The sequence below is a fragment of the Natator depressus genome, chromosome 2, assembly GCF_965152275.1.
Source record: "Natator depressus isolate rNatDep1 chromosome 2, rNatDep2.hap1, whole genome shotgun sequence".
In the NCBI taxonomy this organism is placed as follows: domain Eukaryota; kingdom Metazoa; phylum Chordata; order Testudines; family Cheloniidae; genus Natator; species Natator depressus.
The window spans coordinates 22,405,911-22,429,303 of NC_134235.1; the positions used below are offsets into that span (position 1 = coordinate 22,405,911).

At 41.3% G+C, this 23,393-nt stretch overlaps 1 protein-coding gene across 3 annotated transcripts in view; it reads right to left on the reverse strand.

Annotated features, from left to right (window-relative positions):
* Positions 1–23,393, reverse strand: part of ZHX2 (zinc fingers and homeoboxes 2) — a 116,333-nt gene that overhangs the window by 3,602 nt on the left and 89,338 nt on the right. For all 3 annotated transcript variants that reach the window (XM_074943896.1, XM_074943895.1, XM_074943897.1), the window contains one exon: positions 3,063–5,762. In XM_074943896.1, the coding sequence (XP_074799997.1) occupies positions 3,067–5,577 (2,511 nt within the window). In that variant the 5' untranslated portion in view covers positions 5,578–5,762 and the 3' untranslated portion in view covers positions 3,063–3,066. The remainder of the gene's footprint in view (positions 1–3,062; positions 5,763–23,393) is intronic.

Sequence of the window (23,393 nt, forward strand, 5' to 3'; positions counted from 1 at the left end):
TACATTTATCCATTAAGAATAACCTAAGAAATTTGTGAAATTTTTATCAATTTTTAGGGAAATTTGACATGAACTCTGCAACAACAGAAGTATCAAAAATGAATGCTGAAAACATTTAAAGTAATACCTAGGAGTGGATTTCTAAAATGCTATTGTTAAATTAACATTAAAAAAACCCACTCATTTTCAGTTGACGTGCTGGGTATGAAAAAAAAGCACTGAGATTATGGAATCTTATTTAATTTTTGTAGGTTTCAAAGTTCATAAACACTACTCAGTCCTAAATGTAACTAGTTTTCAATTTAATTGCATCTAATCACATTAGGAAAAGAAGGTATCGCATTATTTAAGCAATGATCAATCAGTAATTAGACTCTATTATTATTATTATTAATTCCCCTCCCAGTCAATCCTTTAGTTAAATTCCAGTTTGGATAGTAATATCCTGCTTAGCAAGAATCCTCCTCCGCTTTCACTAGATACAGTATTAATAGTCACTTTCTGTTTTAAACTGATGTATAGTGCTGGTGTGGGATGTCGGAAGGGCATATTTTGAGTAGGGAAAATCCAGGGTACTTCCAGTGACTTTAATTGAGTTACTCTGGGCTTTCACTGCTTTAAACTGAGAAAAGAATCTGGTCCAACATTAGGTAGGTTAGGACCAAAATTTAGGTTTAGTTTTTAAAAAAATAAGTTGTACAAAACCTGCTATGAAGAGAGGTCAAAGATTAAAAAAAAAAAATTGAAGAAAATTAGAACAATCTGTCTTGTGGAAAAAATGAATAATTATTTTCTTTTCCTCCCAATTTGAAATCATTCATAATGTTTTTGGCAGATGAGGTGAATATTCCACTGTGTCTCTGTGTGCGCTTCCAGGAGCTTGCAATGATATTTCAGGGGTTGCCAGAGCCAGAAGAGTACAAGCAGCGCATTACTTTTAGGCAAACATACCAATAAATAGTGGCAAGCATGTCAGAAGAACGTCACATTCTGCCACTAGAGGGCATGGGCTCACATTCTGAGTACTGAAGTGATAGATTTGTATGAAGGAAAACAAAATACCTGTAGATAAAGGCTTCAGGCTTTTATCTAGCACTAGGGCCAATGTGCTAAGAAATGAATATATTAACAGAGGATAAAGTCTTCATTTCTTGAACAATCTCATAGGTGAAAGTGCTATTAACCCAAACCAGTATATGATGGAATCACTCTTCCTTAAAATGTACTTTTATTTTACCAGCCTTTATATGAAAATTCCCTGTCAAAAAGATAAACTAGTTGAAATCTAATCGATGTTAAAATGTTTTATATTTTAAAAAAGTCTCTGAACACATCCCAGTAAGAATGTCTCTGCATGCAAAAGTCGTTGCAATGGTGTACCAGTGTTACCAGCACCACTGTCAATAATCTCTCTCAGAACAAGTCTAAGCATCAATTAATCCTCTGTTGCTGCACTGGTAGCGTGGACTAAAAGTACAGGCAACTGCATCTGCACGGTTGCAATTAGTTCTTCCAGCACAGTCCCACAATGCACCTGTAGCCCCATCAGTGACCACTCGATGCAATATGCATCATCTGCTGTGCTCAGGATCATCTTCTTGCTTTAAACTACTGCAGCTTCTGAAAATTTAATGCACGATCTTTTTTTAATATGGTGCATTGCATGCAATCTCCATGGCCTTTTTAGTTAAATTTTTGTGTCATACTGGTGCCATTTAATTTTACAAAATGATAGTACAGATTTTTTAAACTATTTTCAAAATGGTTGATTGCTACATCTTCAGATTATCACCAAGGGGTGATGTGCCCGCAACTTTTGAAAATATGCTTCATGTAGACATGCTGAAGATTTTGCTCTAAACCAGGATGGGTAGCTTACAGTGGTTCAGTTCTACTGAACAGTACAATTTTCTAGTGTAGTCAGGGCTGTCAGTCATAGCTTTGAATTTTCTGGGTTTTCTAGAAATTGCATGTGTTTTGCATTTATTGTAGTTCAAAGGAAAATTGTGGTTAATTTGAAAACCAGGTATTATTTAACAATAAATTTCTAATACATACATGCTACTTTATTTATCTCATGGACTAAGGAGAGGATAAGTTTAAGGAGGGAGACTTCATGTAACAGATTCTGATCTCAGTTACACTAGGGTAAATCTGGAGTAACCTCAATGAATTCAAGAAGTCATTGAAGTCCAATGAAGTTAAATCCAGATTTACATTTGTATAACTGAGATCAGAAACTGGTTCCAAGTCTTCAAACCACACTTCCTTTTACACTTTGAGAGATCTTAAAATTAGAAATCTTCTTAGCAAAGCTCCCGCAGTTCACTTTTACAGTGAAGCTCTTGTGAAGAAAAGCTGCTAACCCACATGCAGGCCTCGGACTGGAGTAATTCCTGGGCTTCTAGAATATAGTGTGCCTGCCCCATGTCCCTGTGTGTTTAACATTAGAAAGGTCCCCTCATCTGCAGGGGGAAGAGAGCTCATTTGCACGAGCCATTTCTGTTCCCACTTGGCTCAACATTTTGTTACTTGCTGTTGCAAGTAACAAAAGAATGTTTTTGAACTGGGCCCAGGCATCAGCTCGACCTCTTCTCTGAGCCGGGCAGACTGCTGCTGAGCCAAGATCCATGCTGACCTGTTGCAAAAATAGTCACGGCCTCTATTCACTGGAGATCATCATTATGTGAGCAACATGGACATTAGTAACTATGGTTACCTACTTTTTCTTTGTATGGCTTCATCAGCATGCTTTATATCAGGCTCTAAAGAGGTTATGTGAGGTCAATTAAAGGCAGAGTGTTTCAGCATAATGAGTTATTCCGAGCATCCTCTCTTATCCAGTACATGACAAACACCAAAAACACAACAAGCAAAGAAAATGTTCCCAATCCCTCCCATATTTAATCTACAGAAGACAGAACAGCCTCCCTTGTGCTCAGAAATCCAGTAAACACACAGCATGCATCAGGAATGCACTCCTGGGATTTAAATTAAAAGGGACTATTGACACTTGTCAGGACTAAGGCTAGGTCAGACTAACAGGGCAGTGGTAGCGTTACCTGTCTAAATATGGGAATTGTCTCCAGATACACTTTCCGAATCAAAATCTGCTAACTCAGCTTGGCCTTCAGGTGCAGTTTGACTCCAGCTGTCTGTACAGTCCGAGACAGCATCATCATCCCCTACTGTCACCTCCACCCAGTTCACATCGCCAGTGTCCTCATTTTCCTCACTACCATGGCCGTCTTGGCTGTTGCATTCCAATCTGTCCTCAGTTTGATTCCCTAACAAAGAGTCTTTTGGTGGATCATAGTCTCTGGTTGACCTCATGACTAGTTTGCCCACGTTCTCTTCGTTCAGCTTTTTATGCTCCTGGTAGTGCTGCCGAGACACCTGGTTGCTGTTCTTTGGACTTTCATTTTGTTTTGATCCCTTTTTCTGGTTTTGCTCATTATGACCATCAGCAATATACTGCTGTTGGTATCGGTCAATCCATTTTAATGTCCCAGTTCTTAGGGAGGATCTATTCTCCTTAAACCAGCGGACTATTTCAGTTCTAGTGAGCCCAGTTTGAGCTGCTAACTGGTCATACTCCTGGGGTGATGGCCACTGGGTTCTTGCAAATGTGCTCTTCAGCAGGTGAATCTGCTCTTGGGTTTTTTTGTTAAATGCTATGGAGGATTCGGATCCGGACAAAGAACTGGGTAGCTGAGAGCTGTTCAGCAGCTCAGACTGGCTTATTGTACCATTATGGAGTCCCTGATCCTTATTTTTTTTGTTGGATCCCATAGAGTCCAAGACAGCTTGTTCCATGCTATCCCTTAGCTTTCTCCTCTCAGAGAACCAGGAATCAACCTCTCTTCTACTCAGCTTGGTTTCCACCCTAAGCCTGTCCAATTCTCCTTGGGTTGGAAAAGAGCTTCTAAGAAAACTTTCTTCAAGAATCCTAAGCTGCTCTTGTGTTTTCTCTTTGAACCTCTGGGGTGTGAAATCTGCGTACGTGTGGTATGTACGCCCGTGCCGTGCAGCTGCAATGGCTAACTGATCTTTTGCTATAGATTCACTAGTGATGTGAACAATGCCCCTTTGACTTCTGTATCTGTGATCACTGAACCACTTCTTGATCTCACTTCTGGAGAGACCGGTTACTTCTATTAGCCTGTAGACTTCTGCATCGTCAGGAAATTGGCTCATGATAAAACTAGCCTTTAGTTCTGCTATCTGTTCCTTGGTCTTTTTTCGGTCATTTGTTGGCGTCAATGGTGCAGCATTCAGCTTGGGTGAGACCTCAGGCACATGAACTACATGTGGACGCTTGACTTCTGGGGCACCCGATAAGGTCTGTATTGTCCGTTTCTGTCCGTGATTAGCAGCTACAGCAAGTGTAATCGGTGAGCAAGAAACTGTTGATCCATTTGACACTTGAGTCAAAACCAGGCCAGTTTGGCCGAGTATCTGGCAAGGCAAAGCTGTTTGGATAATTGGCTGTGGCATTTTTGCAGCTGTCAGATGAGCTGGCAGGACAGTGATGGTTTGGGGTACTGACTGGATGGTTCCATTAAACATCTTCTTTCTTGCCTCTTCTACCTCTTCTGGAGACCAACTTATTCCATGCTTCAAACGCTGGGTAGCAAACCAGATTCGGATTTGCTCCTCTGGATGTTTTGATGCTGCTGTCAACCATGACAGCTCTGCTTGGGTTGGGTAAGGAAATTTATTAAAGGAGTTGATCATGGTTGCATTAGTGTCCAGTGCACAATTGTATTTGGTACTGTTCAGAGGGACTGGGACCTTGGGGACAAGGTTGATATTTGGTGGCAGCTGTACAGAGGGCATAACATGAGCCAATACATCATGAAGAAGGTCAGCTCCATTGATACAAGCAATAGATTCAGTGGTTTCTGTAATGACACGGGGGAGTGTCCCCTCCACATGGTTTTCCATACCTCCCTCTTCTGTCTTTTTGGGACCCCTCTTGGTCTCCACTTTAGGCTTTCCCTGCTTCATGATTGGGGTTTTACTTACATTGATCTCACCATGAACGGCTTCATCACACTCTGCATTTTCTAATCCACTGTTTGTGACAGTGACAACATTATTCGTTGTCTCAATGGATTGCTCTAACACAGTCTGATTATTGCGTTTGATTAATTTCAGTTTAAAATTATTCTCTCCCGGGTGATATTTTGTGTTGTGATCAGATAAGGAATCATATTTTTTGGTTGTAAAGTTACATTCAGCACACACGTAGAGAGGGTTGAGGATTACGTTTGGGTGCTGTGTGTCAACATGCTCCGTAAATTCATTTAGGTTTTGCGTTGAATAAGGACAGTATTTACATTCATAACCACCTTGGGGTTTCTTGGATTGATTCTCAACTGGGGCTTTCCCATCCACCACTTCACATTCTTTTACAGAGCTTTCTGTATCAGCAGCCCAGCCATCTTTAGAATCTTGCTGGGGAGTGCCAGCACCCCTTTCTTTTAAGGCTTCTCCATCCTCAGGAACAGCCTGCTCCATTAATTCAGGTGTTCGCAGCATACATGGAGTTGTTGACTTTCTTTTGCTAGCCATAGCACCTATTATGATGTGCAACTGTTTCAGACGGTGACTCTCTTTTGGGGGAACAAACCCAAAGAAGCTCCCTCTAAGGGCTCTGATTTTCCTTGAATGTTATGGCCTGGTTTGTTTCCAAAAGAGTTTAAGTGCCATCTGTGATCGTCAGCTCCAACCCCCAAACATACTGGGCTGCATTACACCTGCAAAACAAAACACACATACACACACACACACACACACAATTAGATTCTTATTTATAATGCATTTAAAAAAAAAAGTCAGCCCCCAAGACACGTGCATCTAGGATTCAATCCTGGATAATGCTGAGCACCCTCTTTTCCTTATACTAGATAGATGGACATGAAAACACTGTTTGCTTCACGTGTCACAAGGCATGAGAGCATCTAATATTCTTTTCCCAATGAATTCAGGGGCAGGATCAGGCCGACAAAGAACAAAAGGAATGAGCATCCCAGAACGAAAAATTCATTAAAGGTAGAAAATAGCACTGGAACAGAAGTCAAGATGATCAGACATAATGTTTAAGACCCATTACAGAGCCAACACATTTAGTTGGGCAAGGGAGAAGATACACAGTATTTATACATGTATCTTTCTTTAGAAGCAGCAGCTTCTATTACCATTATTTTTAAGTCTACAATTTTAAAACTGAGTGTGTTTTATATGAAACTTCATTACGCCCCACGGTGGCTTGCATAATAAATATATGGCTACTGAATGAGCATGGTTACTAATCCAGGGTGATTTCTAAACAAAGATATATGGTGGTCTCACTTGTGTTAGTACATGCAGAATGGAAAGACGGAGAGTTAGGGCAAAGCAAATATTTATTATACACAGCCACTCAATTTCAAAGCGCTACATTTTGATTTAGAATAGGTTAAAATAGACGGCAAATTGCTGCATCAGCCCTTTGTGAAGATCTACAAGTTACAGCTATATAAATAAAGTTTCCTTAAAGAACACTTTTCACTGAAAATCGATAAAAATGATGGAGGGAAATTTCTAGAAGGCCCATTTCTCTCTCTCTCACACACACCCACCCCCACCCACCCTTACTGTACTTTGTTCCTGCTGGTGTTATGATCAAACTATAAGTTATATATTGAATTTTCTGAAGGATTTCCTTAGCTCTATTTAACTGTTTCAGGGGTTGGATTCACATAATGTAGGAATTTGAAGTCCTTTTTTATTTGATTTGATTTGATATTCTGCATGGATTTCTTTTTAAGTTAATGTTTTATTTCTTTAAAGAACGTGACATCAACACCAGTCAGTAGAATAGCAAACAAGAACAAAATGACACAAGCTGTATTATGAACTCTCTGCGCCGATAAAGGGAATGGAATTTAAGTGTCACAACAACTTAATGTACCTTAAACAAAATATTGATGTCAGTGTAAATTTCACTTGTAAGTAAATGGAAGAGTTAAAGAGACATAGATGTTGGATCATATTAAAGAAGTTCTGTATTAAAATCACAAATGAGTTTGATTCCCCATAGTTTAAATTCCAGGGTATTACTAATTAAGAGGCCTCTTGGTTTTTGGTACTGTTTCTCTCCCTCTGTGTGTGAAACTTGCAAGCTGCTAATTGTGTTAGTACATTCTAAGACAGAGTCTGTTCTCAAAGCAATCCTTTGTAACAACAAAGCTACTCACACAGAGAGAGACTCAAAGCAATACTCTGTAACATCAGAAACAGCACCCAGAGACTCCCCGCCCTTTTGTTGCTTTCCTCTTGCTTTGTTAACAATTGTGATTAAAATAGAGATAGAGGATGTATGTGGATGGATGCTTGGTGTGGATAATAACTGAATGATCAGGGAGGTGCCAGCCTAAGAATGCAGTGTCCATCGGCTGAAGAAGGTGTCAAGAGGAAATAACCAGAGGACCCCCGGAGGGCAGACTGGAATCCACCCAACAGCCTCAAGAATGGTTCTGTGGATGAAGGGAAAGCAGTGGATGTATTGTTTCTTGACTTTAGCAAAGCTTTTGACACGGTCTCCCACAGTATTCTTGTCAGCAAGTTAAAGAAGTATGGGCTGGATGAATGCACTATAAGGTGGGTAGAAAGCTGGCTAGATTGTCGGGCTCAACGGGTAGTGATAAATGGCTCCATGTCTAGTTGGCAGCCGGTGTCAAGTGGAGTGCCCCAGGGGTCGGTCCTGGGGCCGGTTTTGTTCAATATCTTCATAAATGATCTGGAGGATGGTGTGGATTGCACTCTCAGCAAATTTGCAGATGATACTAAACTGGGAGGAGTGGTAGATACGCTGGAGGGGAGGGATAGGATACAGAAGGACCTAGACAAATTGGAGGATTGGGCCAAAAGAAATCTGATGAGGTTCAATAAGGATAAGTGCAGGGTCCTGCACTTAGGATGGAAGAATCCAATGCACCGCTACAGACTAGGGACCGAATGGCTAGGCAGCAGTTCTGCGGAAAAGGACCTAGGGGTGACAGTGGACGAGAAGCTGGATATGAGTCAACAGTGTGCCCTTGTTGCCAAGAAGGCCAATGGCATTTTGGGATGTATAAGTAGGGGCATAGCCAGCAGATCGAGGGATGTGATCGTTCCCCTCTATTCGACACTGGTGAGGCCTCATCTGGAGTACTGTGTCCAGTTTTGGGCCCCACACTACAAGAAGGATGTGGATAAATTGGAGAGAGTCCAGCGAAGGGCAACAAAAATGATTAGGGGTCTAGAGCACATGACTTATGAGGAGAGGCTGAGGGAGCTGGGATTGTTTAGTCTGCAGAAGAGAAGAATGAGGGGGGATTTGATAGCTGCTTTCAACTACCTGAAAGGGGGTTCCAAAGAGGATGGCTCTAGACTGTTCTCAATGGTAGCAGATGACAGAACGAGGAGTAATGGTCTCAAGTTGCAATGGGGGAGGTTTAGATTGGATATTAGGAAAAACTTTTTCACTAAGAGGGTGGTGAAACACTGGAATGCGTTACCTAGGGAGGTGGTAGAATCTCCTTCCTTAGAGGTTTTTAAGGTCAGGCTTGACAAAGCCCTGGCTGGGATGATTTAACTGGGAATTGGTCCTGCTTCGAGCAGGGGGTTGGACTAGATGACCTTCTGGGGTCCCTTCCAACCCTGATATTCTATGATTCTATGATTCTATGAATGGGAGAACCAAAGAACAAGATAACATCTGGCAGCACGGAGCCGTCAGGAATGTGACATCTGATGATTGATTCAGCAACAGCATGATGAAGCAATTCCCATAGACTGGCATAGGAAGAAATTCCTATAAAAATGGACTCTAGAAAGTGAGAACTTTGGGGTCTGATTTTGCAAACCAAACTTCCAGGAGCATCAGATGTGCACCTGACAAGGCCCTGCTCCCTCCTCATGTTCAGGCCACCTGGCCAGTGGCTTGGCATGAGCAACTCTAAGGCTGGTAACTATGATAACAACCTTGCAGAACCTGTGTGTGTGTGTGTCTGTGTGTGAATGAATGTGTGAATGAATATGAAATTGAATGGAATGTTATAGCTATAACTAACTGCTTACTATGATTCTTTCTGTATTCACAATAAATGTGGCATTTTGCCTTTTCCCCTTTAATAAGATCCTGCTGGTGTTTATTTTATTGGTATAACAGAGACCTTCTGAAAATATCTGTTTCTCAGTAATAATGGCAGATTTTTCAGAGATGCTGAGAATCTGATGTTCCCGTTGAAGTTAGATGGAGCTACGGATGCTCAGTACTGCTGGAAACCAGGTCAAACTCAAAAAAGGTCAAATTCTTCTCTTGGTTACACAGGTATAAACCCAAAATAACTGCATCCATGGGCTTCAACGCCAATGGATTTAACTGTCTGGTTCAAACTCAGGTAATGCTACTTCAGAAATAGGCTTTAAAAATCTTGTAAATGCTGTTCACATTTCCAATGGCTCAGGTCCTGAAAGTGCATCTCACTCAGGTGCAGAGGCATTTCTCTAATTCACAATCAAACCTGGATTTGGTTCACTTTGGGACCACTCAAGAGCTCAAGGTAGTGCAGAATGTCACTGCCCACTTGGTGTGTGGTGCAACAGGCAGAAGCACATAACACCAGAGAACTGCTTCCCTGTAAATTTCTGGGTGGAGCTCAAGGTGCTGGTTTTAAGCTATAAAACACTGAATGGTTTGGGACCCAGTTGACTGATTCCTCTCCTTATGCCATGTTCCCAGTGATCAGCAAAGACATGCACTTGAACTGACACCTCCTACTGACAGAACGTTTTCTTTGATGGGTCCTTAACTCCAATTTGCTTCCTTCCTTGATCTGTCAGAGCCTGGATTTTGTAAACTGCTGTGCATGCTGCAGAACTAATCTTTACTAAAAGGTAGCCAGGGTTCATAGATGGAGGAGCTGGATATGGAAGGGGACTTACGGAATGAGTAGGTAGAGGGCCTTTATTTTTGTAGGGGGACTATTAATTGGAGAATTTATGGATCAAGGTACTATATGGAAATAATTTAAATTTTTCTAATTGCCTGTTTTTGAATGCTGGGAGGAGTCCAGAGCCTAGCAGAGACATCGGAGGAATCTAAATTAAATAATGATATAACATTCAATGGCAGTTTTAACTGGATACACTGTTTTCCTGTCCAGGGTTACCGTGCATTATTAAACAGATACGGCATCCCAGCCCAAAAAGTGTCTGCATTTCAATGGTGGGTGAAGCGATTACCTAGATTTCACAGTGTGGAGCACCTGGGCACGAACGGCTCTCACTAAATGTGAGTTGTTAAAATGATACAGCTAAAGTGTGGAGGAGAACACGGCTGAAGATGCTGTTTGTTATATAATAGACGTCTCAGCATAGATCCATGCAGTCTTGGTCACAGTCAGCTTCCTCTCATCACCTTTTATTAGTATGGACAGCTCTGTTCTACATACTAACAGAGACTATGCTTTGGCATGCTGGGGAAGTACGCTAATACATATTGGCCCCAGTTCAGCAAAGCACTGATGGATGTGCTTAATGTTAAGCACATGATTAAGTCCCATTGGGACTCAACGGGAATTAAGCACATCTTTAGGTGCTTCAATGAATAGGGATGGGACTGTTTCATGTGCTTCAGATTAAGCATATGCTGAAATGCTTTCTTGAATCAGGGCTATTATGTTCCATACTCCTCTGATCTGACAGTACCGATATTGTACACCAGAAAGGATAGTGCTGTCCGAAGCCTTGCAGAGTCTGATGCGATACATCGGGGTACTGTACACATTTGGATTGACTCAAACAAGATTTCTCTTTTTATTTGAAGAGTTCACATGAGGGGGCAGAATTCAGGTTGCCTAACTGTCTTGTGCATTATGATACAGACTTTAATTACATGGTCACATACCACTTTTACTGCAGGCCCCTGTCTCCACTGAGCGTCACTAGTAGAAACAGTTGTTTTCTGGAAGTAAAAAGGGCTCATGCATTTTCACCACCATTGTGGCTAAATCTACTCAGAGCTGGGTTAGACGCTGCAGCGGTGAAATCTTTTGCTACTACTGGTGGTAGTAGAGCTGGTGCTGGGAGATTGTTAGAGAAGTGCTGGGGGATGCAAGGCCATCCATCCTTATCCCCCCTCCATATGTGACAGATTATTCCATCAAAAAGAACAAATTCAAATATGCCCATAGAAGAAACTCATTTTTATACTGCAGTGATCCCAGTCAGTTTATTAATAGATTATAAAGCCAGAAGGGACCAATTTGATCTAGTCTGATCTGTTGCATAACAGGCCATAGAATTTCCCTGAAGTAACTCCTCTTACATGTTTCAGTTTCCATAACATGGCAAAATCCAGAAATCACACAATGAAATACAACTGCAGAAACATTTTATAATTATTTCTAAGCTTCCACTATTCTTGTTCTAAAATAAAGATTAAGAGAGAGAGAGAGAGAGAGAGAGACACAGACAGACAGACAGACAGACAGACAGACAAAGAGGCCACTTTGGTTTCTAGTCATCTCCCTTTCTCATTTTTCACTTCACCACTTTTAAATAATAATACCACCTCGTTCTTCAGCCACAGAGCTCAAAGTGCATTACCCTGGCATTATCATTATCCCCATTTTACAGGTGCCAAAACTGAGGCACAGAAAGGTGAAGTGACTTTCCCAAGGTCCCTGAGCAGGCCAGTGGCAGAGACAGGAGTGCAATTCCAAGTCTAGTGCTCTATCCACTAGGCAACAGTGCCTCCCTAAGAACATGTTTTATTTTATTGTTTTTGTTTTATTTTCTCTAAAAGAACCATGTAGTAAAATCAGCAAAAGAAAGAGAATCAAAGAGGCATCAAAGCCAAAACAAGACTTATTGAGTGTGTGCATGTGAGGATGCTCAGATAGAGTGAAGGAGCTGAGATACCATGATGGGTACGTTATAAATAGCTACACGGACAGATGGATAGATAGATGTAGAAGAAAGCAAGACACTGTTCCAGTTAAGATTGTGATTAAGGCTAAAAATTGTACAAGGCTCCACTTGGGCATGATCTCAAACAGCTCTTACGCAGAACAATGTGGAAGGACTTTTTTTCCCATTTAACCTATGGTTTGTAAATTTCTTTTTAAGAATTAGTTTTTCTGCTCAAAAAAATTATGACCCTATGTACAAATTAAAGACAAATCAGATGCTTCCCTTTAGAGATCTGTAAAAAGTTAAATCCATTTTGATCATCGTGTTTATTTGCAGGAAAAGATCCACAGAGGTTCTCCCCAGTCCCAGACATCAGTGAGATCTCTGTGATGGCACAGGAAACCACCCTGACCCCTTGACCTTTATGTGAGATGGCCTGCCTGCAAGAGGAGGAAAAATAGGGCAAAGTCTCTAGAGCCCCCGGAGATGCATCTCAAACCAGCTGATGCATACATTGTCTTTTGCTGTCAGGGTGAGAAAAACATGTCTCCAGCACTTGACCTCCTCGATGGGATGTCTGCCAAAGTGCAGAGATGTTATGAATTCAGACGTCCATGGTGCCTGCCCCTCCAATACCTTGGCTCACGTCTCATTTGGGATAAATTAATATAAAGTTAAGAAGCCCCCTCCGGCCCTGAAGCTACCAGTCAGTTCTCATACTAAATGAGGACCACATATGCCAAATCTCAAAGAATCACACCATATGAATTTGGAGGGGCTGCCACATCTAATTTAATAGCTTTTCACTGGGAATGTCAGAGAAAATAACAGAAGTGTCTCAGAGCTTTTAAAAGGAAGCATCTTGTCAGGACATCAAAACCCACAAAAGATGGCTTTTAGCTTCGCTGGGTCTTCTGACAGAGTTGTTAAATGATTCTGCCTCTGCTCCTCTGAAATGGGAGCCTCACAGACACTCCTGTGCTTAAAAGTTAACTCAATCAGCTGCTAAGGAAGAATATCAACCTGCTAGCACAGGGGTTCTCAACCTTTTTCTTTCAGAGGCCCCCCAACATGCTATAAAATCTCCACGGCCCACCGGTGCCACAGTCACTGGTTTTCTGCAAATAAAAGCCAGGGCTGGCGTTAGGGGGTAGCAAGCAGGGCGACTGCCTGAGGCCCCATGCCACAGGGGTTCCCATGAAACTACATTGCTCAGGCTTTGGCTTCAGCCTTGGGTGGCGGGGATCAGGGCCCCGGGCTTCAGCCCCATGCGATGAGGCATTGGCTTTCTATCCTGGGCCCCAGCAAGTCTAATGTTGGTCCTGCTTGGTGGCCCCCCTGAAACCTGCTCATGGCCCCCCCTGGGGCCCTGGACCCCTGGTTGAGAACCACTGTGCTGGCATCAGTCACCACATTGTACTACAGATGGCTGTTTCTGTAACTAGTAAGGATTTAAAACCAAACAAACCCCAAACTCACTCAGCTACAGCCTAGCTTTGTTCCACAGCAACAAACAAATCTACATAGAAAACAAAAGTTAAACCTCATCTCACAGCCTTCATTTAATTTTTCAAAAATACTAAGATTTTTTGGGGCCAAATTCATCCCTGCTATGAAGCCAATGGTATTATGCCAGGAATGGATTTTTTGCCCCAGTCATGCACAGCCTCCCTCACCACGACCCAGCCTGTTTTGTTGTTTATGGTTCATGAGATTTGGGAACCCACTGACCTTCCTTTCAGTTGCTTTTGCTGACTGAAGCAGTCTCAGGCTGTGTGGGGGTGCAAAGATGAGCTGTTACTGGTGTTCCACCACATGAGCCATGGAACTAGGCCCCAGCGAGCACATTAGGCAGAGAGGCCTTAGACCAGTGACTCATTCAGGCCGAGCCTACATGACTCAGCCGGACATGGTGATGACATGCAGACTTCGCACAGCCAAACCCTCGCCTCCTTCCTGCACCCCCACCCCCTCAACCTAGGCTGCCATATTACTTTTTTGTCTTGCCGCGCTAGAACACAAAATCCTGGTATTTCATGCTCTAAGACACAAAGAGCTAAAGATAACAAGGTTAAATATGAGATCACTTGTCTCTAAACACACAGCTGTATGCCTGAGCTTGATCCAAGCCAAACTCTGTGTGGGGGTGTGTGTGTGTGTGTGTGCACGCGCGCCCTGCTACTGACAACTGATTTGAGCTGATAGTGTACAAGTCAAAAGTGGCCTGCTCCTTTAAATATATCTTCTTAAAAATACATTTTTGCATTTGCATGAGTGGCCACAGTGAACTGCTTTGTTACTGTTTAGCTTTGGGTCAGAATAACTCAACTTCCCCCTCACAATGACTTTTCCTGATGGGTTCTTAAGAACCATACAGAGAGACAGGCTGTGGGAAATGAACCACTGCTTAGGCCAGGTCTACATTAGAAAAGGTTTGCCAGTATAGCTATACCAGTGTAACTATATCAGCAAATCCTTCCAGTGTAGATGCAGCTTATACTGGCAAAAAAGTGCTTTTACTGATATAGCTTATGCCAGTTCCCTGAGCTAAATAAGTTCTACTGGCAAAACCACTTTCATGTCAGTATAACTATCTACAATAGGGCTTTTGCAGGTATAAAAATGTAAAAAAAAAATAAATCCACTCCCCGATCTGACATTTCTGTACTGTCAAAAGTTTCTAGTGTAGACCTGGCTTCAGGAGTTGTTCTAGCCTAGGACTGATCAGACCAAGAATCAAAATCTTTACTGGCTGAACGCTGAACCTCTTGACAAGTGAGCATTAGCTCCTCTTCATACCCTCACATCCCTCTCTTTCAACACTTGTGGCCCTAACCACTGGCCAGTTGCACCTCCTAATCTCTACTTTGGGGCTCCTTCCCCACAATTATCTGCTTGAGGAACAGTGCTCCCTCTAAGCTGGCTCCTCAGAGGAAGCAGCAGCGTGGAAGTTTTCCATACAGCTGGGACCCCGCCCATTTGCACAAAGCACAGCCCAAAACCCAGAGAGGAGCAACTGCAACCAATGTGACAGAGAATATGAGGGCGTGAGAAAGTTATTTCCTCACATCATCAGAAATTGTAAGAAACCGCTCCTTAAAAAGCAATAAGAAAATCTGCGTAACTCTGAAAGAAAGGAGAGAGTAGCAAAGATGGGACCAAGCTACACAGAATCCTGCTACTGTATCAAAATTGGCCAGATATGATAAATGGGTAAGGGATGAAACCCCAAACTGTTTGCAACCCTGTCCTGGGTGAATTGTATCTACTGCAGATTTATACCCGAGAGGTCTGTCTGCTTTAACAAAAAAAGACATCCCCACCTTCCTCTCGACACACTTTGGCATCCCTTGTATGGCTTGTCATGCTAACAGAATCTAACTGATCTGTCTTACTCAGTTGTCTGCTCTGCCATACATCAGCACAGAGAGACCCCTGCACCTGTCTTCGTCCAGGAATTTGTGGCAGGGAAAAGAACAACAACAATCAAAATAAAATATAAATTCAACCAAACAAAAAATTGGGGTTTCACTTCCAAGATATAGAAAGGGTGGGAGTGGTGTCGCCACTTTGAACAGAAACGGTTGGGGTTTTTTTGCTAATCTTTTGGTTTAATTGATCAGTAGCCTAATCTCCATAAAAAGTATGTTCTTGATAATAAATTTCCTGAACACAAACATTAGTCTCCACAACTCAAGGAATGAATTGCACCCTATGACTCAAAACTGTACAATATAAAAGCTACAAGAAACAATGCCCCAGATCGGATGTCTAATTTCACTGAGTTCTGAACTGCCTCACACAGTTCTCCAATTCTTTTCTTTGGAACCTGTTCCTCGCAGCGATTTACAGATGAAGCAGCTGGGGAACACACGTTGAAGCTTGCTAGAAGGGACATCTCTGACAGAGAGCATCCAAGTCTTTATGCCTTCAGGTTTCAGGATATTATCCCAGTTTACAGTGCAACAAACCAATCTGACTGAAAAACAACTACAGTCTACATTCATTCCTCTTAGATGCCATTCAGACACTGTTTCTACCAACGCACAAACTGCATGAGCACTTTATAAAGTAGAAAATCAGTTGCATTTATTTCCTCTTAGCAACAGAATTTCTTACCACGATCAGTGCTCTAAAGCCAAGCACTCTGCAATGCTGCATCTACTCTATACCTGAACTGGCTAGTTAATTTCTGACTTGCTTCATTGATGGCATCCTCTCCCCATACCTTTTAGACTTGTGTGTGCACATCTTCTACAAGACTCAAAGTGTGGATGTGCATGCTTGACTTTGAAACACTTGATTCCAAGAGGCATGGCTATGCAAAAGTCATACTCGAGGAGTTTAGGCCAGTGCAGATTTTAATTAACATTACACGGTCAATCATCATACAACACCCCCCCTCCCGCCCCCCATTTTCACCACACAAAGAACATGGGAGGGGAGAGGGTAAAGGTGTGCAGTATATTAGAGTTATTATCCTGTCCCCATTCAGAAAAGCTAAATGCATGTTCATGTTGACAGAATATTATTCCCTTACAAATCCAGGGATGTGGGATGAGAGTTACATTTCAGGGTATGAAAAGGAACATACACGGGATAGTGTTTCCTCTCCCCACAACTGTTTTTAGCATGCAGCAGTTGCAGTAATTTAAAAAAAGCATAATAACTAGGATAGTGAAAATGCCATTACATTCTACTGTAATTACATGCTTAGCACATTTTAATTATGTACAATGAATAAGCAATAATGGTCCCGGGCAAATGAGACCCATAAGAAGGTTCATATATAGCGGCTGGTTATCACTTACATGATTTACAGAAGAAAATCAGTAGAAGGAGGGAAAAATTTTGGGAAGATCTCACACTTGGAAGTCGGAACACGGTTTACGTTTGGACAATGTGCTGGGGAATACAGACTAGATCTTCTAAACTTCTATTCATGTTGGAGCTGGCTAAAGGCTTGAGACCCTTTTGATTCTTTGTAGGTTGGATAAAATGGAATTAGAAGAAAATGGAATTAGAAGGTGAGATAAATGGAAATGGTTCTGAATAAGATTTATAATACTTGTGTGGAAATGTTAATTTATTAGGTTAATGTTAATGTTAAAGAGAAACTTCTGTACAATTTGAATTATTCTATTACTTTAGCTTCATTGAATATCAGGGTTGGAAGGGACCTCAGGAGGTCATCTAGTCCAACCCCCTGCTCAAAGCAGGACCAATCCCCAATTTTTGCCCCAGACTCCTAAATGGCCCCCTCAAGGATTGAACTCACAACCCTGGGTTTAGCAGGCCAATGCTCAAACCACTGAGCTATCCCTCCCCCCATACACTACTTCATGTATGTTAGTAGTGACAAAATGAAACAAAAATAGTTATATTGCCATAAACACAATTTGAAAACATCCAGGTGTTCATGATTATAGCTGTTTGTTGACACCTAGAATTCGGTGACTAAAGGAAAAAAAGTGATTTGTAGTTTTTCTTTCTTATAAAATCATATGGTCAAGATTTCCAAAAGCGACTAGTGATTCTGGGCACTCTGCTTTTTCGGCACCCAGCCTGGAACACTACAAAGGGCTGGACTTTCCGACAAAATCAGGCCCTCTTAAGGTACCTTTAAAGGAAGCACCCCAAATCACTAGTCACTTTAGTCACTGGTCTTCATCACTATAGCCAGCCAATTAAATATAGAACAAGATTCCATGTTGTTTTTTGGGGGCGTTGGGAGGGTAGGTGGGAAGAGGGGAAATTTTCAAAGGCACCAAGGGGTACTGACTGCAGAGGAAGGATGACCCAGTGGTAACAGCACTAGCCTAGGACTTGGGAAACCTGGGATCAGTTCCCTGTTCTGCCACAGACTTCCTGTGTGACCTTGGGCAAGTTACTTCGCCTCTTTGAACTTTAGTTCCCCATCTGTAAGATGGAGATAATAGCACTGCCCTACCTTGTAGGGACGTTGTGAGAGTAAATGCATTATAGATTGTGATGCACTTTGAGATCTACTGACTAAGAGTGGTAGGTATTTATTATTATTAAAGCCAATAGGAGTTTTGTGTCTAACTCCCCTTTGTGTCATTGAAAATCTTCCCTTTTGTCTTTAAACAAATTTGGCTTGTATATGACCACTGTGATAGTGATTTGGGCTTATAATGGTATAAAATCATGTATACTGGGAGAGGCCTTATCAAACCAAGACATACCAGTAAATGTTATATAATTTATACAGGTTCTTTGTTCTCATTGCATACTTTTAAACTATAGACGACAGCTATTTTAAGACTTTCATAATGAAAAATAAACTTTGTCATTTGCATTGCTAAGAGTCCAAGGCCTCAGATGGAATCAGGGCTACACGAGCTATTGTACATACACAAGTGGACAGTCCCTTCCCAGTTAAGTTTAATATTAAACTAAAATACTGTGTGCCATGACTTTTAAAAAAAAAAAAATTCTCAGCTAGGATCATCAGTTGGAATATTTACAGTTGATGGCTTAAAGTTAGGCACTTACATCCATGTTTAGGGTCCTAAATATAAGTGCAAAAGACACTCATTTGTTCCAGTGAAATCAACGGGAGATTCAGGTTCTTAGCACCTTATCAGGCTGCTTATATTTAGATGCCCGAGTACAGTTTTAGAAGCCTGCCTCTTACAATCTCAGGTCAGAAAATGTTGACCCTGACTTTGTATTTTGGATCATCACGGACTAATCTGTCCAAAAGGGAAGTTTCTCCCCTAACCCTTTTTCACTTTGTGGTTAGTTTACACCCTGAAACATAATTATCTGCAGTACAGTAATGCATGGTGGTGCCACCCATGATGAGGGCCTCCATCTGGCAAACACTGCACAAACATAGTAAGAGACAGTCATAGAATCATAGAATATCAGGGTTGGAAGGGACCTCAGGAGGTCATCTAGTCCAACCCCCTGCTCAAAGCGGGACCAATCCCCAATCAAATCATCCCAGCCAAGGCTTTGTCAAGCCTGACCTTAAAAACTTCCAAGGAAGGAGATTCTACCACCTCCCTAGGTAACGCATTCCAGTGTTTCACCACCCTCCTAGTGAAAAAGTTTTTCCTAATATCCAACCTAAACCTCCCTCACTGCAACTTGAGACCATTACTCCTTGTCCTGTCATCAGCTACCACTGAGTGGGTCAAACAGCAGATCAGTGGCAGAGCTGGGGATGGAATCCATGTTTCCATACTTCTTGTGCAGTGCTCTATCCACTGGAACAGACTGTTTCTGCAGGCATGGCATGAAGGTTTATATCTTTTCAAAACTATATTTTAAAATATCCTACTTATTCGTAATAGTGAGTGTTCTCAATAGTCACAGAAATGTCTGTCCTCTTTTCAAGTCCTTGGCCTCAATTATTTCCAGTGGCAGTAAGTTCTGTGGGTTAATTGTGCACTGTGTAAAAAAAATGTTGGTAGTAAAGTTGTGGTTTGTTGGGTTTTTTGTTTTTGTTTGTGTATATGTAAAAAAATAAAATCAAACTCTGGATTTCTAAAAAGAGTTTTTAAAAAGTTGACTCTGAGTTTTCTTAATAGGAAAAGTATAAAATTACAACACAATTACCCTAGCCACTCTAATTCCCTGCCTATTCAGCTGGTTGAATTCTCATCCCTGGATTAACTTTCTCCATATTGGCTTTAACTATGGCCATAAGATGGGAAGCACATGATTTACAGATACAGAATAGAAAATGTATTTCTAGATCGCACCCTCCACTACACTGGTAAACCCCAGCTGCTTCCACATTTGATTTGACATGGAGAAAATTATTTGTATGAGTATTTAGTTTCTTCTCTTTTGTAGCACAGTTGATGCCTTTACAGAAGAGTGAGTTATCCCTGGGGGTGGGGTGGGGGGAGGGAGGAGGGGAGGTTAAAGGACCACTCTTCATTCTAGCAACTTTTAGAAATCAACTCCATTTGTTAAGATCGAACATCTAAATGGCAACTCCTGGGTTTCTTTTCTCCTTCCTGTGTCTTCCATTACAGCTGTTCCCCACCTACATGGAATACATTCTCACACTGAAGTACTTTTATCCACTTCAAACATAAGGTAAGAACTCTACCAGGTTATGTGTCCCCAGACCACAAGGAAAATTGGACAGTCTAGGATCAAGCCAGGTCCTTCATCATTTGATTTCTTCTCTTCATATGTTTACAGATTTAAGCAATAGGACAAAGTGTTTACCCTTTTGTGTTTCTAGCACCAGTCCTCTCCACAAATGCATCTGTTTACACTAAGAATTATACAATCTTTCCATCTAACCAGACAAAAATTACCTTTTCCATGCAACAACATCAATTTACAGGCACTCATGAATGCTTTTAAAGTTGAATTGCAAAGTTAAAGAAAACAGAGTTAAGCCTAGATGTACCTGCTGGACATTCCTACCGTATGGGGCATTCAGCACAGAAACAAGTTTTAACTGCCTTTTTAAAAGACCTTTAGTTTGTTGAAAAATATCCCATAAAGCACTGTTCTCTGGCTTGACAAAGACAACATATGGCACATGTCACGAATGATACAGGAAGCCAGGCAGTGCCCAGAGGATTTCACAGAGGAGAAAACTTATCATTGTGCTAAAAGCTCCCCCTCCCCGGTAAATCTGCATAGTTAGGGGCATTCAATGCCTGGATTTAAGTCTCAGCAGAAATGCCAAGGATTAAATATATGTGGAGACTCACTTCTGCAAGTGATTCCTGCAATGAAGGTTGGGGCACGCTGGGGTTTGTTGTGGGAAAGCTTTCCCTGCTGTACCTGCTCTGTGAATTTGGGGCTTCAGTTTCCAGCATCAACAATCTGGCACCTTTCACAAGCACTGAAAACTTTTTAATTTGGAAAAAAAAAAAACCCAGAAGGGAACGAAAAAACCTGCATATAATCAAAAGGACGTGTTTGAATGACGTATACCCTTTCAGCCCCCTGCCCCCGCCCCATAGACTTTTGTTTGACTAGATTATTGACCAGTTAGGAAAGTTCTTAGTATATACCTTATAGAATGGAACAACAAAACAAAAGACTGAAAAACTAATGATGTACATTTGTAACTCATGCTTATTCAATCTGCTGACTGGGTCACACAGAGAGGTCGATAAGCCTACAGAATCAGCCTTGGCTAAGAGAGATGTGTCTTTTAGCTCACGCATAGCTGTTCATGCTTTCAGATCCAGAGATTCTGGGTTTGATCCCTGCTGTCGATGACACACCCATTGTGCTGCCTTTACATATTGGACACCTGTTCAGTGTTGCCAGCAGTTGTAATTTTGTTAGTTTTGTGACATTTGAAGTTCTTAAAGCCTCAGCACCAGAAGGCAAATAGAAAGAACCATATATATATATATATATAATGATTTTTAAGTCAATTTCATGATTTTGGGGGGCCTGGCTCATGATTTTTGAAAGCTTAGGGTTTGTAATATTACTGTTGCATAGGAGTAGGACTCCACAGGAGAATCTAGCAGAGGTGGAAAGCAAAATAAATGTATATATATAAAGTTATATATAAAATAAGGGGCTATCAAATGCTTAAGACGTTTCTGCTGCACGGGTGGCAACCCATCAAGATGCACTATCAAAACAACTGGATGGGCTGCATGATTTAAATGATTTATTATGCAGGTGGGTCACTATCTAACTACTTTTTTTCCTTTCTCTCAGGGGCTTCTCTATGTACTTCATCTTTACACTGTTGAAGGAGGATCACTATTTCACTGAGCCTTTTTTTTTTTTTTTTTTTACAGATCAGGAGAGGGTAATCTGAGAATGGTATAGCTTAAAATCTTCCTCCCACATGGTGCTTTCAACCTGACTCCCAATATAACGCTGTTTTCCCCATTTCCCTTATTTTCCTCCTTTAACTCTCTCTTGCCACTGATGCCACCTATCACTTGTAGTCATTTAAATTGGCAAGGTTCATGAAACGTGAACTTCAGTTCAGCCCAGAGCCCTTTTTTAGCATCTCATGACAGATCAGTAGTTCCCATTTTTAAATCACCGGTTCCAACCTGGAATTAAAGTAAACCAGATTTAAAACCCTTTACTAAAAGTGAACTCCTGAGGTTTCAGTGCCTTAATACTATAAGGAATGGTGCAGGATGCACTACAGTGGAAACCACAGCAGAAGTATTTGCACAATAACTATGCTCTCAAAAATATGTTTAAAAAATAGGAGTCCTTATTCCATATTTAGGCACCTAAATAAATAGCTTGGTTTTCATAAGTTCTGAGCATCCAGTACCTCTCAAATTAAGCCAAGGGTAGCTGCTATGTGCTTAGCACCCAAGAAAATCAGGCCCCTTATTTTGGTACCTAAAGCCCTGATTCAGCCAGGTTCTTATGCACATCTAGCTTTAAGCACAGAAAAGTCAGTCCCACTGAAGTCTTTGGTACTACTCACATCCTTAAGTACCTGGCTGAGTCAGGACCTAAATACAGACTTCGGAGATGAACCTCAGGCACCCATTTTGAAAATCTCAGCCTTGTACTCCAGCCTTTATTTTCCCCGTCAGTGGAGAAAACAGTTTGTTTGGTACAGCTTCTTCCTAAAGTTTGATCTAGTTCCCCCGCAGTCACAGTCAGCACTGGATGATATTAACATAAAACTTGCCTCTCCTAGCTTTTAAAAGAAACACACCCCAAGATAAGACAAAGATCTTGTGCAAAAGTATTTTTATAAGACAGAGAAGCTTTTGATGGAGATCAGTTGGCCAAATCTATACGGCCCCATTGTGACGGATTACTTTGTACAGGTGGTGGTGGTGATGGTTTCCTTTTTTAAGCGTAGCCAAAATGATACAAGGAATACAGTACTTGACTAGGGAGTATTTTACAATGGTTAGGTTTTCTTGTCTCTCTATTTTTTTAATCCCATGGTGATTAGAGGATTTAGTTTTAAATGGAGAGGCTTTTGTGCAAAGATATAACTGGGATCCAATCTAATCTTGTCACATATTTTTAATTAAAATTTATCTTATTGTAACTTGTTGAAAGGAAAAATCATTTTCAAAAGTATTCTGTAGATGCCCATCAAAATGCAACACCACAGCTAGGGGACATTTTTTTTTTCAAGTTTTGCCAGGTGATTTCCATTAATGTAAGCTAAAATCCCTTGCAGCAATTTGAAAGTATACCTTTCTGTGTCCCTTCTAAACACACAGACTTCTAGCTTAGGTACTTATCTATCTGTGGAACTTATATGACCCACATCACTGTAGTATCTGGGCACCTTACAATCTTTTTTGTGTATTTATTCTCACAACACCCAATGTTTAATAACAGTAGGGTACACAGTCTCCCAGCATCTCTCACAAGCAACACATTTATTTAGAATAATAAGAAACTGAACAGCATGCTGCTTTCAGCGAACTGGCTCAAGAATCATTGTACCTAGCTTCCATGGTAGCAACTTCACAAATGAAAACCAT